The 27,279-nt window shown below is 49.0% G+C and overlaps 9 protein-coding genes across 9 annotated transcripts in view; 4 read left to right on the top strand and 5 right to left on the bottom strand.

Annotated features, from left to right (window-relative positions):
- Positions 1-1,104: 1,104 nt before the first annotated feature.
- Pmar_PMAR014647 (hypothetical protein) lies at positions 1,105-1,898 on the bottom strand (the record flags this gene model as incomplete). Its single annotated transcript, XM_002771569.1, has 6 exons — positions 1,105-1,149; positions 1,197-1,300; positions 1,350-1,527; positions 1,577-1,639; positions 1,725-1,784; positions 1,833-1,898. The coding sequence occupies 6 exons, from the start codon at positions 1,896-1,898 to the stop codon at positions 1,105-1,107; spliced, it is 516 nt and encodes a 171-aa protein (XP_002771615.1).
- Positions 1,899-2,391: 493 nt separating this feature from the next.
- Positions 2,392-3,783, bottom strand: Pmar_PMAR014646 (hypothetical protein; the record flags this gene model as incomplete). The annotated part of the gene is made up of 1 exon (XM_002771568.1): positions 2,392-3,783. One exon carries the CDS (start codon positions 3,781-3,783, stop codon positions 2,392-2,394), a length of 1,392 nt encoding a protein of 463 aa, XP_002771614.1.
- A 902-nt stretch (positions 3,784-4,685) lies between these two features.
- Positions 4,686-5,351, bottom strand: Pmar_PMAR014645 (conserved hypothetical protein; the record flags this gene model as incomplete). Its single annotated transcript, XM_002771567.1, has 1 exon — positions 4,686-5,351. One exon carries the CDS (start codon positions 5,349-5,351, stop codon positions 4,686-4,688), a length of 666 nt encoding a protein of 221 aa, XP_002771613.1.
- A 1,552-nt stretch (positions 5,352-6,903) lies between these two features.
- On the top strand, positions 6,904-7,428 carry Pmar_PMAR014644 (Ribosomal protein, 40S subunit, putative). The gene is made up of 3 exons (XM_002771566.1): positions 6,904-7,005; positions 7,124-7,220; positions 7,276-7,428. The coding sequence occupies exons 1-3, from the start codon at positions 6,917-6,919 to the stop codon at positions 7,339-7,341; spliced, it is 252 nt and encodes an 83-aa protein (XP_002771612.1). The 5' UTR covers positions 6,904-6,916; the 3' UTR covers positions 7,342-7,428.
- A 2,663-nt stretch (positions 7,429-10,091) lies between these two features.
- Pmar_PMAR014643 (hypothetical protein) lies at positions 10,092-10,665 on the bottom strand (the record flags this gene model as incomplete). The annotated part of the gene is made up of 4 exons (XM_002771565.1): positions 10,092-10,220; positions 10,333-10,454; positions 10,489-10,560; positions 10,653-10,665. The coding sequence occupies 4 exons, from the start codon at positions 10,663-10,665 to the stop codon at positions 10,092-10,094; spliced, it is 336 nt and encodes a 111-aa protein (XP_002771611.1).
- Positions 10,666-13,500: 2,835 nt separating this feature from the next.
- Pmar_PMAR014642 (hypothetical protein) lies at positions 13,501-14,240 on the top strand (the record flags this gene model as incomplete). The annotated part of the gene is made up of 5 exons (XM_002771564.1): positions 13,501-13,515; positions 13,630-13,755; positions 13,804-13,883; positions 13,932-14,019; positions 14,064-14,240. 5 exons carry the CDS (start codon positions 13,501-13,503, stop codon positions 14,238-14,240), a joined length of 486 nt encoding a protein of 161 aa, XP_002771610.1.
- A 3,639-nt stretch (positions 14,241-17,879) lies between these two features.
- Pmar_PMAR014641 (6-phosphofructokinase, putative) lies at positions 17,880-20,052 on the bottom strand. Its single transcript, XM_002771563.1, has 7 exons — positions 19,913-20,052; positions 19,632-19,738; positions 18,719-19,557; positions 18,447-18,652; positions 18,254-18,394; positions 18,079-18,187; positions 17,880-18,023 (listed from the first exon to the last, which is right to left on the bottom strand). The coding sequence occupies exons 1-7, from the start codon at positions 20,026-20,028 to the stop codon at positions 17,973-17,975; spliced, it is 1,569 nt and encodes a 522-aa protein (XP_002771609.1). The 5' UTR covers positions 20,029-20,052; the 3' UTR covers positions 17,880-17,972.
- A 2,612-nt stretch (positions 20,053-22,664) lies between these two features.
- On the top strand, positions 22,665-24,629 carry Pmar_PMAR014640 (integral membrane protein, putative; the record flags this gene model as incomplete). The annotated part of the gene is made up of 8 exons (XM_002771562.1): positions 22,665-22,791; positions 23,034-23,171; positions 23,401-23,478; positions 23,732-23,823; positions 23,865-23,960; positions 24,146-24,226; positions 24,278-24,464; positions 24,514-24,629. 8 exons carry the CDS (start codon positions 22,665-22,667, stop codon positions 24,627-24,629), a joined length of 915 nt encoding a protein of 304 aa, XP_002771608.1.
- A 1,328-nt stretch (positions 24,630-25,957) lies between these two features.
- Pmar_PMAR014639 (hypothetical protein) overlaps positions 25,958-27,279 on the top strand; it is a gene marked incomplete at its 5' end in the record, with an annotated part of 3,997 nt that continues 2,675 nt past the window's right edge. The window contains 7 exons of the mRNA XM_002771561.1: positions 25,958-26,135; positions 26,182-26,296; positions 26,342-26,465; positions 26,511-26,578; positions 26,626-26,758; positions 26,802-26,857; positions 26,906-27,113. Of these exons, the coding sequence (XP_002771607.1) occupies positions 25,958-26,135; positions 26,182-26,296; positions 26,342-26,465; positions 26,511-26,578; positions 26,626-26,758; positions 26,802-26,857; positions 26,906-27,113 (882 nt within the window). The remainder of the gene's footprint in view (positions 26,136-26,181; positions 26,297-26,341; positions 26,466-26,510; positions 26,579-26,625; positions 26,759-26,801; positions 26,858-26,905; positions 27,114-27,279) is intronic.

Genomic DNA, 27,279 nt, shown 5'->3' with positions numbered 1-27,279 from the left:
CCCAAGTTGACCAAGGAATTCTCACAGCACTCTATCTTGCTATACTCTACCTTTAGTAACGCTTTCCTCAGGCAAAACATTGACTGCCAGTACTCCCTCCATACGTACCTGATTTCTAAGATTCAACGGGACCATAGAGCCATCCCTCTACCATCGGACGCCCACTTTCTATAACCTCGATGAACCTGCCAACATCGATTCACGTCGTCCTCGAGGGAATTCTAAGACCGCCAAAAGCGGGCCCTACTTGCCCCAGGCCATGTCAGGAACGCCCTCGAGGACCTCCGAATAGCATATAACACTGTGACGCCTAGTGTTGTACAACAGCATGATGATATCGAGCCCATACAGATGAGACTAAGTCTCCGCGAAGAGCTCGCAACTCCGTTTTGTGTTTCCGTACGGCGACGTGGGCTTGTCGGCCGATTCGAAGTTCCCATGATTGCCAGAGAGCATCCTCGGACATATATAAAGGCTTGACTGAGACTGTACGGTGGAGTGGATGGATCGCTATAGACACTCAACGAACTAGCCGTCACCACTTCTCTGAAAAGATGACACGTTGAAACAGCCACGTTATAGCGTTGCTCTTCAGGCCACAAACTTTTCCGACTTAACAGCACACATCTACCCACTGTCAGGCCGGGCAAGCAATATCTAACGACGATAAGCCAGAATCAACCAATACTACCTACATAATGCTCTTCTTCAGTCGGCGGCGGCAGCTGGTGGACTCTTCCAGCCCGGAAGATGCATACATCCCGGAACTTTACTCTGGGTTTCCCTCCCTCAGAATCCGCACGCTACCACAGAGCCCCAAGCCCAACTCGATATAAGGGTTGGTGCCGCTGCGGTCATCCAGTCAAGACCATCGGCACCAGAAGAGCATCTCTCTTGTGCTAGTCAGGCTAGGGCACTTGTCACCCAAGTTTAAGAAGCAAAAAAAGGTGACAACTGTTCGACAATACGGTGATTAGCAAATCCATGTTGACAGTCTCAGCTTGTACAACCAAAGACAGGGTTCAGTAGACAACAGAGTTCACGTGGACATGGAAAAATGCCAAGGGCCAAGTTGTGGAATAAAAACAACTAAGATGATACTCTCTATGTGATAGCATCCCCAATGGCATCAGCAGCGTCCCCTAGTGCCTGAGAGTCCAACAACTACACAAGGAAGTGGTGAGTGAGCCAATGACCTCAGCTATGTCGCCTCCGAACATGCTACCGAGTAGAGCCCCGAGGGCTGCAAAGCATGGTATGACCATGAGGCAAGCGCAACAAGCACAGCCGGCCGAGTGGTCTGACAGGACCGACTTGATGAAAATAATGATACCGCACCCTACTACTACCATCAGTGTCGTCCTTGCCATTTTTCTTGTTACTTTGAACCGACATCTGCACTTGCTGTGGAGGCTGCTGAGCGTACTGACTGCTGCCGTACACCTGAGCCTGTTGTTGATGCTGAGACTGGGCGTATGGGTTAGCATAGACAGGCTGCGACTGGCTGTAAGGCGACTGATTCGATATCTAAGACGATTACTATTAGAACCATAAGCATCCCTGATAACGTCGCCACCTGTACTTGAGGGGACACAATCGGTACCGTTGCTGCCTGCTGTTGATAAACCACGTATTGCGGCTGAGAAATGTGATCACTCCATGAACGTCCGAACTGAATCTACCTGTGGTTGATAATGTTGTTGTTGCTGATGCTGCAGAATCACCTGCGCTCCAACCGGCACCATGATATCCGGCCGACCATCGCCATTGACATCAATGCCGACCTAAACTACTTCAGCTAACCACCTGTGCGTACACCTTTCCCGACTCACCTGTTGCGGTTGTTGCGGGGATGCATACACTGCTGAGACGCCCTGCTGACCCTGGACGCCGATCATTACCTAACTGGAAACCCCAGCGGAACCCCGTATAGACGACAACACAACAAATTTGGGGATTTAGAACTAATGATCAAATTGTGACAAGTAGTTATCAAGAATAATAATGTTACTATAATGCGCAGATAAGATAACGTGGAATGCTACCGATGCAGCTGAAGTCCTTGAGACAGTAGAAAAGCAAAGACGATGTCGATGACAGCAGTAGAAAAGCATGTTAACCAGTAGTGGACCACCAACAATAATCGACTTCGACGTGAAATGTTATAGTCCCACCCAGAGAGTGCTCACAGCGCGATGAAATAACCCTGCAACAATCACTTTCGCCTGGCTCCAGCAGGCTGTAGGATACTGCAAACACCTGCCTACGCCTCAGTAGCGAACGTTTGGATATTAAATAACAGGAGCCTCCGATGTCGCGATTAGATAGTCAGAATGTTGGTACCATTCAGCCCGACGACCACTTGCTGCCACTACCCTATTATACCAGTTATCACCAGCACACTTCAACTGCTTGGTGAAAGGCATCGTATAGGGGCAAGAGATAGCGAACGTCGTGTGAGGCATAGACGATGATGCCTGGATGCAAGGGGCGTTCAGTGAACACTTTATAGCTGCCACCATGCTTGGGTTCAAACAAGGCCTTTCCGATGTCGTTTATCCACATGGCAAATTCCCGAAGCCCCGGCTGGACAAACACTTCGGACTGAACGAGGCATTTGAAGAGGCCAATGACATAGCGTACAGTGAGCCCTCGTGCTCGTCGTAGGGCTACCTCAGCCAACTGGAGATCGAAAACATTCTGAGGTGCCACATTGAATTGGTAGTAGAGAGCATCAACGTCATTGCGAGGGTCATAGAAGACCTTCTCTATTCGAGAGTCTTCCATAATAGACTTCAGTGATGTGCCGGTATGAGTAGTAGCATGGAAGGCGTGGAAGCCCAGCCTAGTAATATCAACTACATAAACACTCCTTGGGTCCGACGACAGACACAGCTGAGCTAAACTCATCGCTCCGTCCCTCGACAAGTTGAGGCCCTCGAAGTCTACGGCCATCGCGGCCTGCTCCCCAGCCTCAGCCGCCTCGCTCAAGTCCGATAACTGGCAAAGCAAGTTCATCAGAGAGCCGAAATCATCAACAGAGTAAACTCTGAACTCAGCATATTGGAAATCCTCCTCCTTATCGTTCAGACAGCAGCCAAGCTCGCCTGTAGTCGGGTCCACCACATAGTGATGATAGAAGCCACTCAAATGCTGATAGAGTCTTTCCTCCTCCGTTGCTGGGGTCAATGACATTGCCACTGAGATCCTCTTGCCCTGGACGACACCAGCTGCTATGTACTTACTCCAGGCGTCTTCAGCACTGTTAGTGCATATAGCCTGTAAACCGTCAGTGAACCGAGCAGTACGGGCCCCGGGATACTCGACGAGGACGCGGATCTCCTCCATAGAATGAGATAGCATCCATACGACTACCTTCTGTATGAGGAAGGTAGAACAAACTTGTTGTGGTGACGGTGGTGCCCCCGGAGTCTGTGGTGAAGTCACCGATATTTGGTGGAAAAAGCTCATAAAGAAATGGTAGCACATTTCCCTATGATTCACTAACCCCACCATCTCAGGTTGCCTCCTATTACCATATACCGGTACCCACTGGTCAACAGCCCTCATACACGTAAATACGAACTTCGCGAATATATCCCGAACCTCCGCCTCCACCAACGCCTTCTCTTGCTCAGATAACTGCACATTGCAAGTCGGATCTAACGAGTTGAGGTAAGCGTCCGGGTCCGCATAGTAACAACTGAGTAATAGTTCTTCTAGCGGACCATGGTCCTCCAAAGACTGCGGGACATCATCCAATTCCGCCGGCTCGAGATGCATTCTGAGGCACTCTCCGATGGTCACAGAAAGGAGCCCATCGTAGGACCCTCCGTCCAGCCGATTCTCCACTACCACCCTACTCGATGACTCTGTCGCTGTTGCCTCAGTCGATTCTGAGTGACCCGAATTAGCACCGACCTCTTCTGTGATCCGTGCAGTCTCCACTGAAGAATGACATTCGTTCGTGAATGGCGCTACCGGGCATAGCTGAGCCGCTGCCAGCCACGAAGGTCCAGGTGACCCCCGAGCCTGCTGATGCTGCTGTGAGGAGTACCTCTCGGATGAGCTGGTCGGTGCCGATATTGTCGAACAGTCCTTTAGGATGGGAATTGCAATAGGAGAGGCATGATCCCGTGCCGACATGAAACTACAAACGGCAGGCAAGTCCATGCATGAATGATCTAACGCGGCACTGCTGTAATAGCTACTGACTACGGAGAGGAAATAAATGATAGCATAATGGCTGCATCTGCTTCTTCTCATACTCATCATCATCCTACTACATACGAACACCAAACCGGCCCCCTCAATGATATGTTACAACAATGCGATAAGGATAGATCTAATCATAGACGGCAAGCTTCTGAGCACCGCCAAGATACAGACCAAATAGAAGCCAGTATAGAGTCGCCATTGAAAACATCGTTGCTCGACCTCGTTTGCCGTAAACCGAAGTGACGTCTTTCCAAAGTTAACGCAAAAATAGCAACGACAGGCCGTGGTGGCAACCCCCTTAGAAAACTCTCCCTACAGTTCGGTGCAGAAATTGAAGTATTACAGAGGAAGTCAAACTGTAGGATCAGAATTCTGATCGACCTTTCAGAAGGAGGTACGTGCTGAGGATAGGCCCAAAGAGATAATTATGACCAGATGCTGACGAGGTTATCACACTGCTGCGATATCTATATTTCCGGCGCTTCTGAAGTGGGCTTAACGTACTCGACATTCTTATACCACTGAGCTCTCTCAGTACTAACCTTACACACTCTGTCGTACAGGTCACCACCGGCCTCTCGCAGTCGTTTAGTGAACAAGTCTTTCAAAGGTAGTAGATAGCGAACGTCATGAGATGCATATACGATAATGCTGGTATGCAGCGGCCGTTGGGTGAACACCTTAAAGCTACCGCCATGCGTAGGTTCATAAAGGGCCTTTCCAGCATCGTTGATCCTCCGAGCAAAATCCTTCATAGCCGGCTGAGTGAAAAGTTCAGGCTGAGCAATGAGGCATTTAAAGAGGCCAATGACATAGCGTACAGTGAGCCCTCGTGCTCGTCGTAAGGCTACCTCAGCCAACTGGAGATCGAAAACATTCTGAGGGGCCACATTGAATTGATAGTAGAGAGCATCAACGTCATTGCGAGGGTCATAGAAGACCTTCTCTATTCGAGAGTCTTCCATAATAGACTTCAGTGATGTGCCGGTATGAGTAGTAGCATGGAAGGCGTGGAAGCCCAGCCTAGTAATATCCACTACATAAACACTCCTTGGGTCCGACGACAGACACAGCTGAGCTAAACTCATCGCTCCGTCCCTCGACAAGTTAAGGCCCTCGAAGTCTACGGCCATTGCCGTAGGCTTACCATTACAAGCAATTCTTTCCAGCTTCGACAACTGATACAGGAGATTCATCAAAGAGCCAAAGTCGTCCACCAAATAGACTCGAAATTCGCTGTTGACGAAGGACGCTACCTTATCGCTCAGGCAACATGCAATTTCTCCCGTTGTAGGATTAACTGTGTAATGGTGAAAAAAGCCACTCAGATGCTGATATAGGCGGTCTTCTGCCGCATTGTAAGGTTCGGAGCTGATGATCTCAATACACTTACGCTGGACTCGACCAGTTGCCAGGTATTTCCTCCACGCGTCCTCGGCTATGCCAGCACACATGAGCTGTAGACCATCGGTGAACCGTGCTATTCGAGCGCTCGGATGCTCAAGCAAAACCCGTAGATCCTCCATAGCATGAGACAGCATCCATACGACTACCTTCTGTATGAGGAAGGTAGAACAGACTTGTTGTGGTGACGGTAGTGCCCCCGGAGTCTGTGGTGAAGTCACCGATATTTGGTGGAAAAAGCTCATAAAGAAATGGTAGCACATTTCCCTATGATTCACTAACCCCACCATCTCGGGTTGCCTCCTATTACCATATACCGGTACCCACTGGTCAACAGCCCTCATACACGTAAATACGAACTTCGCGAATATATCCCGAACCTCCGCCTCCACCAACGCCTCCTCCATCTCGCTAAGGCCCTGCGCATTTTTCCTCGCCTGTGGTTGGTTCAGCATCGCCTTCGGTTCCCTGTGATAACAGCCCACGAGAAAATCCACTAGCTGCGAATAATCCACCGCTGATTCCGGCTGTTGACCGCCAGCAGACACTCCGCACTCTAGATGGGTCTTCACAACCTGGGTGAAATTCGCGAATAAAAACGGGTCATACGGTCGGCCCTGGGCCTCCTTCTTCCACACTGTCACTGATCCGACAGTACTGGCAGTCTCTAGCGTTGGGGAAACGGCAACACTAGACGCACCGTTCTTCAGGTTATTATGATGTTGGGTCCCGCCTCGTCCATATTGGCGTCGCCGCTCCCCCCGAACACCATTGATCGAGGGCCCGATGGTAGCCGGTGTAGTATTGGTAGACCGCGACGGCGAGCCGACTGCTGGGACGGAGCTTGGCACAGTTGCTGCGGTGGTCATAAGGCAAACAACCACCGCGAGAAACTAAGATTGTCAATGAAAATTGCAAGAATGTGAGACGACGCGAAGGTGCCTCAGCTAAGTGTGAAGATTCTTTGTGATCCCCTTGGTATCAAAGATTCGACTGAAATGGCTGTAACGAAGATGTTCTCAAACGGACCTATTCCGTATCCAACCGCCACGACCTCAAGATTCCACCTTATTCCGTTGAGCTTTTATAAAACTAGTAGAAGACGTTGAATTCCTATGCAGAGCTGTGCTGTCGAGATACTTGAGGCAACTCTCACGATCCTCCTGTCACTCGACTCACGGTGGAGACAAAAACAGCAAACGCGACACGCTTCGCTCCGCCCCAAAATCGGCTGCCCGCGCTATGAGGAATCGATCGCCATCACCCTAGTGTGGATTTGCTGCCGAAAACAACCATGCAGAACGATCAAGGAAAGATCGTCGACTTGTACATCCCTCGTAAGTGCTCTGCCACTAACAGGATCATCGCCGCTAACGACCACAAGTAATATGCATCGAAATTTGGATCTCTGGCTCTTCTGTTGTCATCGTTGCCTCTTTTTCTATCGTATCGCAGACTTATAGGTGACTACTAGACGTGCGGTTATATTGTGTTTTCTCAGGTCGGCTCAGTTCAACGTTGCCGTTGTTGACCCCAAGACTGGCCTTGCTACTGGCGAGTTCCACCCCGTCTGCATTGCCGGTTACATGAGGAGCAAGGTACTGTACCACTTAAGAATAGGCTGAATCGTGGTTGTCATTATCTTTCCTTCAGGGTGAGTCTGATGCTTGCGTCAACCGTCTCTTGCACGAGAAGAACATCCTTTCCTTCGCCGAGTAAAGTATCCTCCTCTACGATGTGATCGCGAGTGATGAGCCTTGGCCGTTTCCAACGCACGGTTCGTTGCCAGCAGCAACACAAGTCACATGCTTTGGTGTTGAGTTGAGGGACTTGTGTTCGACGAGGGGCGGGGGAATGCTGACCGGATGTTTCGAAGACCTCATTCGTTCTACGTACGATTGCGGTTCAAAATCATCCAAAAGTTATGACCAAGTCTAGCGGGTGGCATGATGAGCTTCTGTTATGATCTCGTGTCAATTGGCTAGACCACACTTCATTATTCTGGCGATGATGATTATCTCTAAATCTGACACCTCTTGTCCGAGCACAGACCACAGTGTCTGTGCGCTGAACACAAATGAGACGCAGCTGAGTAGCCAGCATTGTAATTGCGAGGATGATGAACTAGCGACCAACTCGGATTCCCCTTCCTTAGCAGCTTCGGTTGCTATGAGGCCAATCTCGCATGCTTCTGACTCGTTATTGTTTTGCCTATGATGATTCTGTGCTATCAGACTAGAGTCGCTGATAGGTTCTGATGATACTCTCTCAACGCACACTGAGGCTCCAATAGTTATCCGGATGAAAGGAAACCACACTCAATCTCCTGTGAGTTTTGCGGTTATTGCAACTCGTCCTAGAATGGTAATTCCAGCGGGTGGCATCAAGCTTTCGTATAGCTGCGTGTCAATTGGCTGGCATACAGCTTTACGTTTGTTTCTATGATGATTTCTCAATAATTCTGACACCTCTTGTCCGAGCGGTTATTGACCGCGTTGAACACACATGAGAAGATCTGAGATACTCAATGATTGTTTGGTGATGATGATTAGCGACAAATTCGGATTCCCCTTCCTTAGCGGCCTCGGTTGCTATGAGGCGATTTTCGCTTTTTCTGAACCATTGATGTTAACAGCCGATGATGATACTGTGCAATCAGGCTAGAGTCTCTGAGTTTATATGATTATAACAACTCGCATAACCTGAGGCAACAATGAATTATATAGGTCGTCGGAGCTCAGCGAACGTGAAAATGATGACAATTTGAAAATGGTTCTAATGCAGCACTATTCACTCAAATCACAATTTTCTGTGTGATGCAAGTGAAGTGACGATGCGTCAATCACATCACACAAGTGCACAAGACGTCCGAGAAATTCTCGAAATCCAGAGCAGTTAATGACGAAACTCAGAGAGTTCTGACGAGAATATAACACTCGAAAACTCACTTCAGCTCCAAGCCTGGTACCGACGGAAATGGAGAACGGCGGACACGACTTGGACAAGCTTATTCTACCGCTGAATGGTTCAGAACCATTTCTAGAATGGTTCAGTCGCTAAATTTTAACGCCTATCGGCTTCGTCCCGTACCTGCAGTCTCTCATCTTCTGCATTGATAACTTCTAGATCACAAGCAACATGGCTCATATCATTGATGACGACAGCACCACCGACGGTGGCTAACGTTGAGCAAGCAGTCGCGCATATCGCTTCATGTCGATCAGTGAGTGTTCACCGTTGAAGTCGCGTGTCCCTCTGATTTGAGTCAATGAAATTCATCATGAATATCGCGGTATTCAAGCTATTAATAAAGTTAATGAGAGGAGCACTTACATTATGTAACAAGTAAGCGTTCGAGTGTATAAGTCACACACCCCGGTGGTCGCTGCATTAGGTTCAGACTATCTTCCCACGATGCCGGCAGTGATGTCTTATCCTCGTCACCTTACTATCAAAAGCTCATTGCGAACACTTAGAAGGCGATCAGATCTGGGGATGCGCGATTCACCGAGAACGTCTCGAGGCCAACCGAACACGCAACGACGTCTGGCGAACAGTGAGCCTTCGGGCCAGCTAGCACACACTTCTGCTTGCTCAACTGGGAGAGGACTTGAAGATGTGGATGGTGACGGTCATGAATAGTATTCACGACTGTCACCATTCACATCTGCATCCATACTCATTGAATACTTCATCACTCACGTATAGAGCCTCATTTTGGTCCATTATCTCAGGAGTTGATAATAAGGAAAGGTGTATTGGGTGTTCACTCTATTCGAGTTCGCTCGAAATCCCTCGCAGACGGTGGCACCGACTAATGGAACTGAACTCAAGTGCTGAGCCATCCGTCGCTGACACGCATTATCACAGTGAAGAACGGCAATGAGTATTATAATGATTACTATTAATAGCACTATGAAGGACTATGAAGGATTCTGTAACGACTTGAAGCAATTGTCAGTGATGAGGGTTCTACTACGTACACATAAATGACAAAAGAGGTTTAAACGCATGCCACCACAGACTCAGCAAGGAGCAAAGCATCCCGGCATATATAGCATCACCGTAGCGGCTCGTAATGATAAAAATGAACAAAAAATATTTATAGACTCTATAGACATTCTACTCATCCACACATCAATGATCGTTTTGTACTCCCACTAGCTATGCTACTTTTCTACAACAGAATGAGCCAGCGGGCCACAAGCAGATTGCCCAATGCCCGTATTATGAATGCCCTCGACTGCTCGAATAGGATAATATTTTCACGCTGTGCGCCGTGCGGATAGAGTAACGCCTCAACCTTGACTGATTTGTCGGATTCCAAGTAAGAAATAGAAAATGTGTTTAATAGAACAAAAATGATGGAATGGTCCTGCTCGACAACAGAGAGGCAGAAGTGTGACTTCTGCTTACTGAGCAGAGCTGGGTATCAACAATAGAAATACACAAACAGTAAGTTCGCCCCGCTAGCTGTCGAGCAACTTCGCAATGGACTCGTCAATGGCCGCAGCAGCTTCTGCAGACGGATCTGTTACACTTGGCGGAGCTAGGCCAAGTCTTGGTGGCTTCGACGGAACGAACTCGGGAGATTCCCGCTGAAACAAAATGATCATCAAGGGTTACGGTTTCACACTACTAGGCGGAGACATAAACCCTAGCACTAAAATAATGACGCTTCCAAGCAAGGCTGTCCACAAACCGGCCCACATTGAATTTATGAGCCGCTTGATTCGGTCCACTGCGGTCTGCCGTCAGACTCTTGTTGATACCCGCAATGTGAGCATCTAACACTTGCGCGTCGATCTCAACTTTCGCTCCACCTGACTCGCCTAAACTCACAAGCAAACGAGTGAGCATGCTTACCGGTTGGATTTTTCCTGGAAGGAGAAAGATGCTCAAAGCCGGGAGGCGGAGCGACGTCAGCCACAGGTGAACCTAAGCTCGATACAGTAGAGTAGGTGCATCCCAAAGCCAATGCATCAGGAACGGTATCGACTGACGTCCGTTGGTACTGACCAAAGGCTTACCCGGAGACGGCATGAAGGCCGATCGATTGGTCGGAGAACCACGCCATGGAGTGCCCAGCTTGAGAGTCCTAGTGTCATTTAAACCTGATCAGAAACATGTGGTACACCTTACTTCGAGGACCCCAGACAGATCCTACTTGCGTCACCTAGCCCAGATGGTGAGTGAGGCGACTCGAGCAGGGCCCTTGCTGCAGGTGTATTCAGCGGAGGGCCGAATGGTAAAGGTAGAAGACCATCTCCTTGCGTTGAGGACGCGGAGGCGAACAAGGCCTACGAGGATGCCTAGCAGTAGTCCAACAAGGCTTGCAATAACGTACGCTGCTGCCACTGCTTTGGCCGAACGAGCGTGTCATATAAGTACTCGAGCCTCCCGATCCCGAGTATCTGTGCCACGGGCCCATCCACTGACGATGTTTCCTTATTTCCGCTCACCTTGACTTGATACTTTTTGGAGAGTAGTCATCGAGATCCATGGAGAAAGATATGTCACTTGCTGTTCTGTTGCCTCTCTTGCTACTCGATCGACCAGAAGACACTCGGAACTAAGTCGTAGATTCAGTGGAAGCGTGTTCCATCTGGGAAGCCTACTTTCGATAGATATACCGCACGTTTAGGTGATCTTGGAGCGGTATCGCCTAAATCAATAAGTTACTGCTTCTAGGCACAGGAAGCCCCGACTTTGTAAAGTATCGTTATTCAGGGAACTTGTTGGCGAGAGTTGAGTTGTGTGGACTAAGCCGGCTTTCTCTGCGATGGCGTGCGCGTACTTCCTCTGAGCAGCGTCCAGGTTAGAGGGTAGGAAAGCTTCCCTATCAGAGAGAACAGCGTTCAAGGAGATACGAGCTACACACTCAGAGGCGACGCCATTCATCACACTTCCTAGCAGAGTCACAAGATAAACGACATTAGCAAGATTCGAACCTGCGCAGACACCGCCCAATGAACCTCCTAAACCACTCGAACACACTATCACTATAAATCTATTGCGAATGTCGAATAAACACCGGCCTATACCTTCTATAGGACACACAACCTACCTCTGCTGGTCATTTGCTAGGAAATTGTCGACAAGTCTCTTGACGACCTCCTGCTTTTCTCTGCTCAACGACGCTTCCATCACATCCCGAGCCGTGCAGGCCCTTTCACGACGACCTTTACGTTGTAGCTCTATGCGTATCTTTTGAACCATGTATCACTGCCCTGTATGGTATGTTTCGAATCTTACCCGTCGGCCACCTATACGGCATGGATTGTTAGGAGGCTGGAAAGCCTCCATACAAGCAGCAGCGCTACGCTGCGTTGGAAACCTGATTGATGACGTATACGGTTATGGACGAGAGCGCACCAACTTGACAAACACAGTCCCACGAAAAACACCCCGGGTATCTAGATGGAACTCGATACTGATCGGAGGGTCGGGAAGGCGTTCTTGCATCAGAGCGTTCACGATCTGAACAAGTAGACCTCATACGTGCACCAGGAAGCGGTGATGCTACCTCTGTCTTAGTAACCTCACTTGCCAGATTCTTCATTACGACGGTATCGATCTCAGTGAGAGCCTTGGTGGCTCGACGACGACCCTCCTCCCCTCGGGCAGACGGTGACAGTGTGGACGTAGGTGCGACAGACGGTGACTCTGCGAGGTCTCGTTGACCTTGCAACACCGCTAATATCGCTGCACCTACGACGTGAGGGATGCCTGTCTCTGTTGGGGTGAAGGCTTACCTATATCGGGCTCTAGTAGGGCGCTAGCAAGGAGTGCCGCTTCAGCTTCGGGTAATGACATTATCGGGACAAACCCTGTGAGAGGCAGTACCCCATTTCTGATCGCGCATCATTGCCATGCGAACTCGCTGGTTCTGTTGCATGATAAATGAGGTACTGGCGAGTTCTTCGGAAGATTCAATGGCGAGCAGTCGTATCTACCCTGCCACCAAGCACTGTACGAATTCACAACACAAAAAAACGTCAACGAGGCTCACAATCAACAACTCTATCTGTAAGGCAGGCTGACAAGTGAAATCATGTACCGTGCTATTTCAAATACACTCACTCCACTTGCGACGATAGACAGGCATCCCCCATCATACAAGCCTTCGAATTGTCGAGGCCAAAGATCCCCACGCCATATACCTACACCATGACCACTTCCAAAGTGAAAGAACTTCGTCGTGGAGTGGTATTGTTGCGAGCACTCTCCCATCACTAGCCATGTAAGCTCGTATCCAGGTAACCTATAGTGTCTTCACAAGCCCCTTCAACATCACAGTAGTACTCCTCGGGAGATGGATTGTAGCCTTTGATATCGCTAACCGACTGGGGTTTTAAACTCGTGGACTTTCTGGACAGGCGCTCTCTTCCCCTCCCTTCCTTGAAAGCTTCCAAGGCTCAATCCCGAGCTGAACCGTCGGCACCATTTGAAGACTTCAAATTGAAGTCTCCGTAGGCAGATGGTAAGGGTTAGGAGTGCCAGAAATGTCTCTGGCTGTAACATGGTCAGATAGCAAAACGCCGCTATCAGGTCGCCAGACGTGTTGTAAGCTGCCGATCCAGATCCGAGGATACTCCTCGACGGTTCGTGAGACGTTGTGGCGGACCACCGAGACGGCATTTCAAAATGGTGCTTACTATGAGTTGAGGAAGCTCAAGAGTGTCAAGATCTTCAGCAACACGGTTTTCTCGAGGTTGTTGGCTCTTACCACATGGAGACAACGCAACAGTTCATTGAGCGTAGTCACCACTCTTCCTTTGCTTGTAAGTCGGTTTACAACTGCTGGTCGGGGGAAATTCATGCTGTACTCAGCCAGCAGTCCACGCCGGCTCAATTCCTCCCAACGGGTTTTCTCAAATGGAGGACTTCCTGGTCCAGACGAGATCGAATTCGTCAGCTCAGAGGCTATCAATCAGGTAGTGTGTTGAGAAATTCTTCCCCTCACCGAGAGTGAGGCAGAGCCTACCGCCCCTCCCCATCGGTCAGGTTCATGAACTCGAAGCTCAGAGGGATTCCTTGCTGGCTGAGATGAAGGAGCTTAAGAAAAGACGGCACCAGAACGAGATAGGAATTTGGAAGACTACGAACCAGCTGGATGAAGGCAACCGCCTGGTGATGCTCTTGCTGATGTTCTCGACTCTGGAGTATAACGCATTTCAGGCAGTTGATCTGGCGAGAAAATGCGAGATTTTGGAGCGCGAGAACGCTGCTAAGAGTAATTCCTTGAAGGGAGCTCGAAGGTATGGAAGGATGAATGAAATGCATCATCTCCCTGGTGTCGTTTTCAGAGACTATAATCGAGCAGAAAAAGAAATCTCTGAGCAAGAGAGGTTCAGCGAGCAGATGTCGCGGCAACTACTAGACATCAAGGCCGAGGTAATATTCGCAGTAGTCGTCGTGAGACTATTTTGCATTTTGAGATCATCCGTACTAAGCCTCATATATTGTCCGCTCGGAAGCAGCTCGGCGTGGTTGAAACCGAGAAGGACCGCGTAGTCGCCAGCGTTGGTCGCATGGAAAGAGAATACAGGGTAATGAAAGGCTCTTCTCTACCGCACGAGCCTGAGAATTTAGGCTACTTCATCACGAATGAATGAGCTCACACGTCACAGTGCAGAGCTCACTCGAACTCTGCAGGAGGCTGTGACTGATGGTAACCTACATGGATGTAGTAGAAAGCCTTTCGGTGCGGCAGCTAGATAGTCTTCTCCATGCTTATGCTGGTTAGTATACATACAGTGTTGGTGTCCACTACTACGATTCTGTGATGTGTTCAATAAGAGATGGTATGTGACGGATTGCCCCGCTGCTATCTGGATGATAGTGATATGTTTGACTCACGGCATTGGCCAGCGGGTCTACTCCTCCTACCCTTCTGTTTTGCGAACCCTTGCGGCCTTTGGCTGGAGCCGGCCCAGTTGCACTACCTGGACGATCTAAGGGGGGCTGATGGTGAACAGTTCGGTGATATGCGTATTGCCTCCTTCGAAAAGGGAATTGGTTTTGCCCATCAGGTTATGTATGTGCTAGTCGGTGTGGTACGAATATCCATGATCCAGTTTGTCCCAATACAGTTGGGATAGGAGCATCGTGCTTGCTTGAAGACAGTGGTAGGAGAGGATGGTCACCTGATCCTCACAGTACTTCACCATCTGGTCACATAGGTTCTCCTGGCGTGGACTACTGTATCGGTACATGTATCACAGCCCAGGATTGTGATAGTAGCGGAGTCAACGCGAGGAGCTACCGATGCGTCCACGGCACTCGTAAGTGCTCGTCTACTCGCATTGAATTGCGGGACCCATCCTTTCACAGCTGGGTCCTCGGGGTTCCACGGCATTTGTGTTCATGAAGCTAGCTTTAAGGACATGCCTGGACTGGGAGTGATGAAGCAGCTGAGTTTCATGGTAGTCTCGATGCTGGCGTGGTTAGTTGAGGGACGGCCAGTGTCTCAGTCACAGTCGAAGTTAGTGCAACAAGCTCTGCACCCATCGCGAGTGGGGAGAGTCTTGCAAGAACCAGGGGCCACGGTACAGGATAACAACAACAACAAACAACGTTTGCAGACGTAGGGTGAAGTAACTTGTTATTCATAGTAAGTTGAGATTGAGTGCAGATTAGCAGCAGCGAACGCAGCACTTGACGCCCTAGGACGACGGTATGGCTTGACGGCGGACCACGACTATCAATCACTGAAGAAACATCTCAGCGATTTGGGAAAAGGTCGTAGTGGTGAGCACACAGAGCGTTGCTTATTCTGACGACACGAGCGTAGCTCCACCGTCCCCCCCACTTTTCGACCCGCCGAATATTGAGGACAGCCTGGCGAACGGTGTCAAGGGCGCCGTTCACACGATGCTTCATCCCTTGGAATCGGTGAAATCAGCTTTAGGAGGGGTAGAGTTGTCCGTATCTACGCTACAATACAGTTGGTGATCGACAGGTCCCTAGTGCGGAGACTCATTCTCATTGGCCGCCGCAAGTCTCTGCACCTAGACCGGGTCATGGTGACAGCTCAAGTCAAACCGTCCATCATGCTGGCGGCTTCGTATACACTATACAGTGAGTATTTTGTAAATCAACTGACTCGGCCGATTGGGCTTATTCAGAGTCATCGTGGTGATGTTGTTCTTCTACCTCCTTCTGGGCTACATCTACCAGTGCCATGTCAACAATGCCTCGGGGATCGATGCGCTACCACATAAGGAAGTATTTCTCTCTATACCTGTTTTTTGGGGGAGGATGTTTGCCTCTTTGCGGGTGAGTTCCTTTCGCCAGTCGGGGGAAGTTCATCTTGTCATAGGCCCTCTTGAGCGGTTCTGCCGCAGTCAGTAGACACTTCAGTGCGAAAGGGCCGAACCGGGATACTTTTGAGAACTTCGAGCCTCTTTAGCTGAGAGGATGTATAGTTCTCACCATGCACATGATGAATCGCTCTATCGTCTGTGGCCTTTACTGTTGTGTTCACAAGTTGTATTAATGCGGTACTGTCAGTACAGATTACTTCAGTAAGATGCGAATGACATCTTTCTTGTTCTGTCTGCCTGCTAGACTCGGGGCCTTCCTATATGGTCTCTCGGAGGCTCTCTTCTGTGCCACGGCATGTATACGTTGCTATGTAGGTGGAGCCCACGGTCTCGATTTACTCTCCCTCTGTATAGCGAAGATGGTCATAAGCCTCAATGGCTCTGGCCAAGGCCAAGCTACAGAGCTGAGAGATGCTCTGCGCGATTCCATTTCTGCCCACGTCCCCTTGCAACTTCTTGAACTCTATAATACGACGTGTCTGTGTTACTGTATATTCGTGGGGCTTTCAGCAAGTCTTGGTATAATTGGAATAGGAGCAAAGATTCCCGTACTTGTGCGAGTTTTTCAAGTGGCTGAAGGTTTGTCGATCGTAGCTGCTGCACTTATCATTGTTCTCCTATTCCCCCACGCTGGCGATTATGCTGCCTCTCTAGACTCCTTCGCTCAACACGGAACCACGAGAGAGATGGCCGGTGTCTGGTTCTTGCATTGGCTCTCTAATGCGCCTGCGGTGGAAGCTTTATTAGCCTGCCTTGGTGTGGTGTGGACCCTGATCAGAATCTACGGTCTCTCACTTATAACGGACTCGATCATAGAGGTGAAGAAGGGTAACAGACAGATGGAGAAGCTCACCGAGCCATTCCTCCGACGCCATCTCAGGCGTATACCTGAGTAATGAAGATGCTTTTACTACTAGAGTAATCCAGTACAGTACAACTGCACGCTCAATGTGTGTTAATGTAACATTCGTATCACATCCATTGGCTTCATGGTCGTTCGAGTCCATCAATTAATAGGAGCAACACTGGATTTTATAAGCTCAACAAATGAGAGGACGAGGCCCTCGTCACGAGGGGAATGTCGCTAACGGAAAGACATCTAAATCGCGAATTATCTATAAACTAGGCACCGTTGCACTCCTATCTGAACACCCTCAAAACCCATCTCTGATGGACCGTGTCCCACCGAGATACTGCCTCAGCGCCACATTCAAGAGGTATCATCTGTGCCTGATTTGTAAGCGCTAACTTCCAGAAGTTGAGGAACTCGGGGAACTACCTTAGATTGTGCGGTACTGCATCGGAGCATTCACCTTAAGAGTTATGTTTTTGCTAGTAGTAAAAGAGCGGGGCAATTATGCCACCGTAAGGTATGCCTCAGTGAAATCAATGTCTCTGGGTGGGGCAATTATGCCATCTTGAGATATGCCTCGGTGAGATCAACGTTTCTGGACGGGGCAGTTATGCCAACTTGATCATATGCTTCAGTGAGATCAACGTCTCTGGACGGGGCAGTTATGCCAACTTGATCGTATGCTTCAGTGAGATCGACGTCTCTGGCCGGGGCAATTATGCCAACTTGATCATATGCTTCAGTGAGATCAACGTCTCTAGACGGGGCAATTTTGCCAACTTGATCGTACGCCTCTGTGAAATCAAGGTCCCTTGGTGGGGCAATTATGCCATCTTGAGATATGCCTCAGTGCATCTAATGTCTCTGGTCACATTGAGCTTAACACAGGTATCCCCAAATCGAGTGAAACACCGAGTATCACTACACTTTGCTGCGCAACATCTCAACAAATGCTTCCCCGAACTGCGTTGAAGATACCTCCCCATCCACGAAAGCCAGTGGCACGGTTCTCTATCTTGCATGATGCAAGTTGCATCGGCTCTTCCAAACACTTATGAACGCAACGATGGATAGTACGCGCGGAGAAGAACGCTTACTCGCATTAGCGACAGTTTTGTACAAGAGAATGGCACCGAGTATATACTCAAGGTGCGATCCACGCAGCCATCTTATTGCGGCATGAGAGCGGAACTATGACGTGGGATATGTCCTTGAGGAAGCTGAAGGAAGACCAGTGAGTTAGAGTAAAGTATAGCAGAAGAGAGAATGACTTACGAAGCTAGGCTGACCCGTGAACATGATCATCCTGGCGAACCATCGGCCGGCAGTGTTAACTTGACGCGGAGGACGACCAGTGATAGCCTTGAACGGCAGCATAACGTATCTAAAGATAGCAGAAATGGAACGATTGACGGAACTCCCAAGCCGAGTAAACCGATAAATGTGTTACCTCTGATCACACTTGCCACACGAGAAACCCGTGTAGCCCGCCATAGCGCCGTGAACAGCATTATGTGCAAGTACATGACAGTAGGTAGAGTCAGCAGGATTGGCAGGAACAGCACGGATCATGTAGGTGGGATCAATGTACCTACAGATAACGAATGCAATTCCGAGAGCGAAGTGCTTCAACACCAGCTTACTTGACAGTCCAGTCATTACGGCCGTTAGCCTTAGCATACTCCATGATCTTATCCTTGAGGTAAACACCGACATCGGGCAGTTTGATGTTTCCACCGGCATCCTTCATAGAGGGGTCAGCCTGCATGAGGGTTGCGCCGCATCCCTCGGCAACGACGACCACGATGTGGCCATCCTTGTCAATCTTCTGTTTGATATGGTCGAGGAGCTGAAAGGGGACAAGAGATTTCACACTCACCATTTCGCTAGATACTGAAGAGCTGAGCCGACTCACCTTAGGAAGACTAATATCCATCTCGGGGAGGAGAGCAATATCGACAGTGGCCGCAGCACAGACAGCATGAAGAACAACAAATCCAGAATTGCGTCCCATCAACTTGACGAGACCGATGCAGTTAGGAGCACCAGTAGCCTCAACATAACCTGCCTCGATGGCACGGACGGCCTCGCTAACAGCAGTTGCGAAACCGAAAGAATCGTCAATGAGGGGAATATCATTATCGATAGTCTTCGGAATACCAACGAGTGCACACTCGTAGTTAGCCTTCACCATATACTGCTGGATCTTATCAGCACCCCTGTGGGTACCATCACCACCAACGATGAATAGCATATTCACGCCCTTCCTCATAATAGCCTCGGCCATGACAGCGATATCGTCATTTCCACGATTGCAGACCAATACACTGCCGCCCATCCTGTGGATGGTCTCAACCTTCTTGGAATCAAGCTTCACCCAGCAGTTGTCCTTGTTGAAGCCCTTATAACCGTCCTTAACACCATAAATGGTGGGCACATCGTACTCCTCGAGCATCTGGGTGAGTCCTCGAATCACATTGTTGAGGCCAGGGCAGAGACCACCACAAGTGACAATGGCGGCAGTGACCTCTTTAGGATTGAAATACAGCTTCTCACGAGGACCAGCACGTAGATATCGCAAGAACTGCTTGTGGTGATCATCCTTGTTACGGTAGATAGTCTGGGTAACGATCGAGTTCTCGTCCTGGAAGTCATGCAACTGACCCTCATACTTCTGGATGAGAGGAGTAGTGTGCTCCTTCTTACCGAACCTCTCACCAAGATTGGAAGGCTTCAAGTAAGTGAGGCTTTCACCTGAGAGAACAACAATTACCGTAGTCTGCCAGGGAACACTAAGGAACCAGAGAAAGCGCTAGTACTATCCTTACCTGGGAGCAAGATATCATCACCGGTCATACTGCCTACAACAGGCCGGCTGAGATAAGAGTTCTCTTCCTCCAAGCGAGAGACGTTCCCTCGGAGCTCAGTGACCGTCCTGAATGAAAAACACCGTTATTGCCACAACTCCAATGTCTGAGGGGAACTAGCAACACGCCCAGAGGTTTCTATTCTGGTTAGGCACTTGAAGAGAATTTCAAACTATCGGCCTTGCAATTTAGAGCACACTCCTAAAAGCAGATCAACTAGTAAAGTGACTCTATCATATTACTCGTTAAATCCCTGCATCTTCTTGTAGACTGCGTAACCAGCAGCACCAGCCGCCACGGCAGTGGTGGCAGCAGCGGCGGCTACAGCAGCGTAATTGTTCTTAGAATCCGACGGCATTTAGAGGTGACTAAACAACGTCCTACTGACGATACACACTTCGAGAAAACGCTAGCTTCAAGAACAACGGTGCTAGTGGTTGAAGGGGGGCGTTCACAGCTTCTATGAGCTATGGATAACACAGGGCGGACAGCTGCTGGAGAAATGTAAGAATGCAAGTTGGCAAGATACTTTCCTCCAAATCTGCATTCGAATACAGCCTTTGTCAACGTTCGTATAGGAAAGTCTAGTGCTAGCAGTTTCGTGGCTTTCTCGAAAGAGCCTTCTCTATGACAACACTATTCTTCAGTTCAGATGACACTCAAGCCTCTTCCTATATATGCATTCACAGGTAGGGAATAAGTTGTCAGAGTGTTGGGTTGCGATGAGTACGAGGACGTCGACATTGACTAACGCGAGACAGATGAGAAAAGCGGAAACTTAAGCCAGGTGGCTACAGTTAGTGACGAATGCTATCGCGAAGTAATCATTCTCTAAGTCCCGCTATGTGTGACTGCGTACTACTAGAGGAAGCGCACGCTGTAAACTCCTACAACAGTAGTGCCCGTCCCGAAGTTCAATCGGTCCCTTGTCTTAGGCCCACATGCATATTTCCGGGTAAGACCTATGTGGGAAAATATGCACATGGTCAACTACATGCGTTAGTGTTAATATGGAAATTCTAGGAAAATTCTTGTTGGTTTCTGTACACTTCCTGAATTATTATGAATAACAAGAATTTCGTGAGGTTCCCTCCTGAATTCCAAGTTGTCACCATCCTGTGTAGCTGCCCATGTGCATATTCTCCAACACTGGATGAGACGGGTGTATGGAGGAGGTATTGATAGACTGGCCAGTGAGCGCTGGAATGTGATGAGCTGTTAATCCTTCGGCCATTCGATATCACTGGAGTCCAGTGATATCGAGTGTTGTCCAGTGACTGGACAATACTCGTCCTGCAGACGCGCATCGAACAAGGAGTTATCTCCATGTCAGTTTGCTGCTCTCAAGGAGTAATCTTAGTGCAATCAATTTGCCCGAGTGGGGCGGCTATGCCACCCTGAGATAATATATTAGTGTAATCAGTGTGTCCGAGTCTGGCGACTATGGTATTCCTAGATATACCTTCATGCAATCAATTCATGGCGGTGGGGCAGCTATGCCACCCGAAATTATGTCTGAATCCAATCCACGTATCTGCATAGGGCAGCTATGCTACCTCATAATATGTCTGAATCCAATACACTCATCTGGATGGGGCAGCTATGCCACCCCATAATATGTCTAAATCCAATCCACTTATCTAGATGGGGCAGCTATGCCACCCCAAGAAATAGCTCAGCGTAAAAATTTGGCATCAATCGTTCGAGTCGCCATGTCCATGACTGGTTGCATAGATACCACCGAAGCTTCTGCGAATCGGAGCAATCTCTATCTATGATGTCGACACCCCATGCTGCTAGGGCGACGACTGTGTCGTCATAATTAGTTTCCATCGGACAAGACGTGTTTTTGGCTTGCGACCGGTCGAGGGGAACGTTCGATTGACCGCTAGCATTGAGGAGCGCTGCCGAAAACCTATGCTGAGGTCAGTTTTGTGATAGCGGATCGACATGCTGTACAGAGTGATATTCCTATCTCTCGCCGCGATAGCTGGCATTGGCGTTGCCGCTTACACGCTATATGTCGAAACTATGGTAGGGCGTGATCGAGCGGCGAGATCGATAGCTCTTCGGCTCAATCAGATTCATTCATTCCCTGGGTATCACGCAGCCTGCGACATCAGCACCTGGTCGAGCTGTAGTCGGGTCTTCACCTCGTCTTACTCTCATATTCTGGTGCACTGGGGTGTAGCGCAACCAGGTGGACATATGGACCTCTCACTTCCACAGCTTGGTAAGTCAGTGAGTGCTGAAAGCTTCTCTTAGTGCTGGGCGACTTTATTCCTACCCAACCGCCTAGCCTGTATTTCAGCCATACCATATTTCGTCCTCATCCTATCATATCCAACGATGCGAAGACGTGGTCTACGAGTACGGAAAGCGTATCTGGTTCTGGGCAGTTTGGCTGTTATTTTCAACATCTACCTTGCCATGGTTCTCAAGTTCGTTCTCGGGGAGTTCTGTGTCGTGTGTTCCACAAACTATATACTCAACGCGATAGTGTTCGTTTGCCTAGTGATAGACACTAGAAGTGCATGTGGTCCCAAAGTGAAGAAGGTCTGAGGTTTTGCCGACTTGCTCCTCAAGGTTTTGTGTTCACAAGTTTTGCTGTATTAGTGATCAGTTGGTTTGATTGCCAGATCGCCACGGATTTATCGTGATTCTCGTGTGATGAATGCTCACACTTATAACCTTGCATCGTGAGGAACAGCTAGTCGGTTCGAGATCGTGAGAGGTATCGTACTTGAACGTGGCTTTGCGCGGCTTTGCCCCTGTCCGTTCTTTCTTGCTGGTCACTTACGTTCTTTTTCTGCTCACTGATAGTTTGAGCTGACACACGGGACACCTTATGCCGACACCGAGTTCGGCGAGCTCCATGCCACAGTTGTGTTGGGAATCTTCACTAACCATGAACGGAATAAACTTGATGATCTCCCTGCGGGATCACCTGTCAAGTTGAAAGAGTGCTGATAGGTAGAGCTTTTGTACCTCACTATGGCAACCTCAACTGCGCAGAGCAATAGCCCGGACTTTGCTTCTACACTGCAGTTCTACTCTTCCTCGGCGGCGCCACCCGTTCTGTCCAATCAGGATAAAATGGTCAATTTGGGCAAACGGGCAGGTAATAACAGGTCGGGTCCTTGGGAAGGCCCTTGTGGTTTGATTCAACGGTACAAGGCAACTTCATCGTGGAGTTGTATAGACCGCGAAAATGGAACGACCGTTGGAGAAGTATTCTGGCTTGAGTAGTTCAGCGAGTTATAGTAGCTGAGGTTGTGTGGACTTCGCAATATAAATTTTAGTAGTACGCATAGTTTAGACAGAAGGGGGATGTAGAGTAGGAAGGCAGATTGCACTGATCAGGTCAAAGCATACAAACTAACGCGCCAGTCGTCCTTGGTGCGATATCAAGTGCAATCGCTGGAGCTATGAATACCGTCAAGGATGCAGCATCAGGAGCTACTGGAGCATCGACGTCTACTAAGACAGATGGCTTGGACAGTAGGTTGGAGGTGTTAGACCCGCGTAGGTGTAGGGTATGGCAATAGAGTTACCTTCGGGCTGTGATAGAACATGGAAATCGTGCTTCTTGATAGCGAGATGGGAACACCTTGCACTGTTCAGTGGAATGTGCATGGCTAGGAGTTGTCGAGTTTACGGTATGAAAATATGTATTTTTCATAGCCCATCGCGTGGCTCCATTATGATGGAGTTATATTTTCGTTGTCAGCGTTCGATTTGGAGTTGGGAAAAGTGAAGAGTAGTGGACAACCCTCTTCGCAGAGTTCGACTGCCCCTAACGCATCAGGTAGTATGAGTCATCACATAGCATCCCTACTGTCGTCCTTGTACGAGATAGCGCTCCACTGTTGGAATATATGTACGCTTCCCTCACCTGAGCTCACTAGTTAAAATACGAATTCGGGTAGGAGAGTTCAGGAACGAACAAGAATTTCCCAAAACTTCTCAATAGTTTTATATTGTCACCAAAGCATGTGCATATTTTCCCTCACTGTAGCGCTCTGGGCTCGGGGTTCGCAAGGCTTATTTGTGCTCTTCAGCTGAGGAGAATGTCGGCCTCTTCTCACAGTGGACTAACTCAGCAATGCAGTCTGGTTCGCAAGCCTTCCAAGGGATGAAGCAACAGGCTACGGTGAGTATCATCTGTTCCAGTTCGAACATCATTGAGATCAGGGTATCGCATCGACTCGTGACATGATAGGGAAGTTCATCATGTTGTTCGCTGCGGGCTGCATATGCATGATGTTGGCTCTGACGTTCCTACCAATGGTAGTACTGATGCGCCGCCTTGTGGGTCTTCGACTGAGCCTGACTAGGAAAGTCCCAACACTTCGCTGCCGATTTCTGTAAATCGTCACTTGGAATTTTTGGGATTTTTGAAATTTACCCTCTCGAAAAAACTCTGTTTTGTGATTTTCTTTGTATCTAGACCTGGAGTCTCAACTTTCTTGTAGGTCGTCATCGCGCCACAGAAGTTCGCTCTTATGTTCACTGTGGGTAGCTGCCTGATTTTGGCAAGCTTTTCGGTGCTGAAGGTAAGTCGTTCTGATTCGCCGTCCGTGTTGTGGTTATTTCTCATCTCCTAGGGGCATGCGGCTTTCATAGCTCACATTATGTCACCGGAGAAGCGCGTTTTCACGGCGGGTTATGTGGCTTCCCTGGTGGCGACGCTATATGGTGCTCTAGTGAGCAAGTCGTACATCCTCACGGTTGTTTTTTCCCTCGTTCAAGTGGTCGCTCTTGCATACTTCCTCGTCAGCTATATACCCGGAGGTAATGCCCTTTCTGTGTGAGACAGTTCTTTGATAGAGCGCTGTGTCAGGCACGCGGGCTCTCACGATGATAGGAGGTGCTGCGATGTCAACAGTGAAGAATCTATTCTCTACGGGCGGCGGTTCGGCGTCGTCGAGCTCACAATCGAGCGGTCTACCGCTTTGAAGTGGGCCTTCAGTTTACTTTTGATAATGATGAACAATGTACATTCAATCGAGGAGTCTTCGGAACTGCTGCGTTTGTATAAAGCTGCATCGTGGATGCGGACGGAGGAGCTTATAGGATACTATCGTGTAGCTTTGATGCCATCGATACGGCAGTTGGAGTAACAACACTATTCTTCTTATAGTATTGATATTTTGCGTTGTGAATTGGAGTTGTGTAATGGTAGTATGAACAGCTGTTGGTTATATGACTTACAAGAAAGCAGTGCTGGAGCAGATCGAGCGATTGCAATTCGACAGAGTGTGAAGGTGCCAATGTTGCAACTGCGGGGAGGGCTCATGAATTAGAAATAAGCTTTTGCGGTTTACGTCTGAGTGACGTTGAAGCAAATGGGAGCACATCACTATGGTGGTGGTGGAGTTGGGCTTGCAGTAGTTATACTATTATGTTTTTCTCCGGCGTATCGTTTGTGGGCAGTGAGGATCTTCGGAGGGTCCATGAGCTTATTCTCTGGCTGTTGATGAGGTTAAGATGATTGGTAATAGGTAAACCGGATGAAGTGATGAAGGCGGTGGTAACATCATCGAGGGCCGCCTGCACAGTCATGAAGGATCTTGGTACTAGTAGATTGAGGGACGGGATCCTCAAGAGATAGTTTCCAACAGTGAGAGTATTCTACGTGGATTCAGTAGGAAAACTGGAACAGGCGAGAGTTGTAATAGGGTGGAGCGGCGTCACCTCGGTCTACTTCAATTAGAGCGCCAATGCTCCAAACTGAAACCGGCGAATTGCATCTTGGGGGATGAAGGCATTCGGGATTTTACGGATAAACTATACGAGTCGGAGTTGGCAACGCCGTTTCGGAGGGCTATCGGATTCGGCACTTTTTTTTCTGATGGAGCTGGAGTCGGCCAAGAAGTGATAGTATCACGGCCGTCCCGCCTCGGCGATCGCAGAGACTTCCCTCTTTCGGTGCGTTACTTTTATCGTCTTGGTCGCTTCTACCAGCAATGCCTCCATGGGATGTAGTCGACTTGCAGCAGCCCGTTCGGGGAAACGAGGCTCAGTCACAGAGGAAACGCTGGAGAACATACATCCATGGCCTGATGGTGATGGAAATAATTGAGAATCAACATGGAGATTGAAGAATCATTGCAAGGCAGTTTTCAAGAATAGTGTTCAATACTCATCTTGTATGCTTGCCATCTACATTGCTGTCAGCTCGGTTACTACAGAAGTTTATACGGCGGTCAATCTCAGTGCCGAGTTCAGTAATGAACGATATAGTGATGCTGAATTAGAGGGTTCATTTTGTCATTATAGTGATAATGTCTCACCAGCAGCACTCCTCAGCGCTGTTGGGCTTGGAGGATCCAGAAAGCCTAATACCAGGTCTCCTTAAGCTCAATCTTGGAGGTGGCGAAGTGGAGGACAGACCGATGAAGGAAAATGTCGAGGGAATGAAGGATCCTCCTAAAGGAACTCCAGAGTTCGTCCCAAAGCCAGGTGAGCTGATCGTGTCGTTACAGGCTAGATCGAAGGCGGACGTTAGGTTTTGTGGTGAAGACAATATTGGAGAAATGCACCAATGGAGTGGACATGCAAGCGCGGGATGAGAAGGGAAAGCCTCTCGCAGAGTTCTATGTGAATGTTTGCTACGACTACAGGTAAACGACTTGCCTCCATCCAAAAAAAATGTCGTACCTGCTCAGAGTTTTACCACCACAGACTCGGGAGGGCAAACCGACTAAGGAACTCGAAACCGCATTCATACCGGTCTCTATAGGTCAGCGCCGTGAGGATATGAAAGCAACCGATAAGGCCATCGGGAAGCGCGTAGGATTTTTCTTCTGCCGCTGTGAGAAAATCGTCTCGACGCAGGTTCTCGTGGATGTTGTTGTTCACACAGATGTGATGGTAAAGGCCAAGGACGACGTCCAATTCAAGAGGTACCGAGTAGTTCCCTCGGAAAGCATCTAATTGTTGTTGTTCTTAGGTTTGTTGCCTTGCTATGTCTAGACCGGTTGATCGACTTAGAGAGGATGATGGAGGCATACAATCGTGAATTCGAGACCCCGACGGAGGACCAGGTGAAAGGCATCCATACAACTCTTTCTGCGGTGCACGGGGTAAGTCATTTTCAGTTCACCGCTTCATCGTTCTTTGCTTCAGGCGTCAGTAGCCGCCCTTCGCTTCCGTGAGGCAGCACTGGAGCTCCCCAAGATATCGTATTACTACGTGAGCTGACAACGCCTTAGACTTCGATTGCTCGTCAGGTACAAGGCCGGCAAGCAGCCTTTATCCCACGTCCTGCAAGCCGATGCTGACCCCAACTTGGTCAACGCTATGCCCTCCAAGGAGAAGGAGGCTGTAAAATCCCAATCAGCGACACGTTCGCCTGTTGAGCAGAAGCCGCAAGCGTTGATTATGCCGACTAGAGGATCTTCGGAAGGTGGTGATTTTTTATTGCGTGAACGAAAGACTGTGAGGCTGCAATAGCCCGACTGAGTGTTGGTTTTGCGTTATTAAGTTATACACTAGGGAGAACACGAAACGATAAGATGGGCGAACAACTATGAATGGAATATCAATATGTTCACTTGCCATCAATATGGTCATTTGCTCCCTGTCGGCTCAAGCCGTGTGAAGC

This window comes from Perkinsus marinus (assembly GCF_000006405.1).
Source record: "Perkinsus marinus ATCC 50983 genomic scaffold scf_1104296962766, whole genome shotgun sequence".
Lineage (NCBI taxonomy): Eukaryota > Perkinsozoa > Perkinsida > Perkinsidae > Perkinsus > Perkinsus marinus.
The sequence above is the reverse complement of the archived record's forward strand: the minus strand, read 5'-3'. Positions and strand labels throughout refer to the sequence as shown.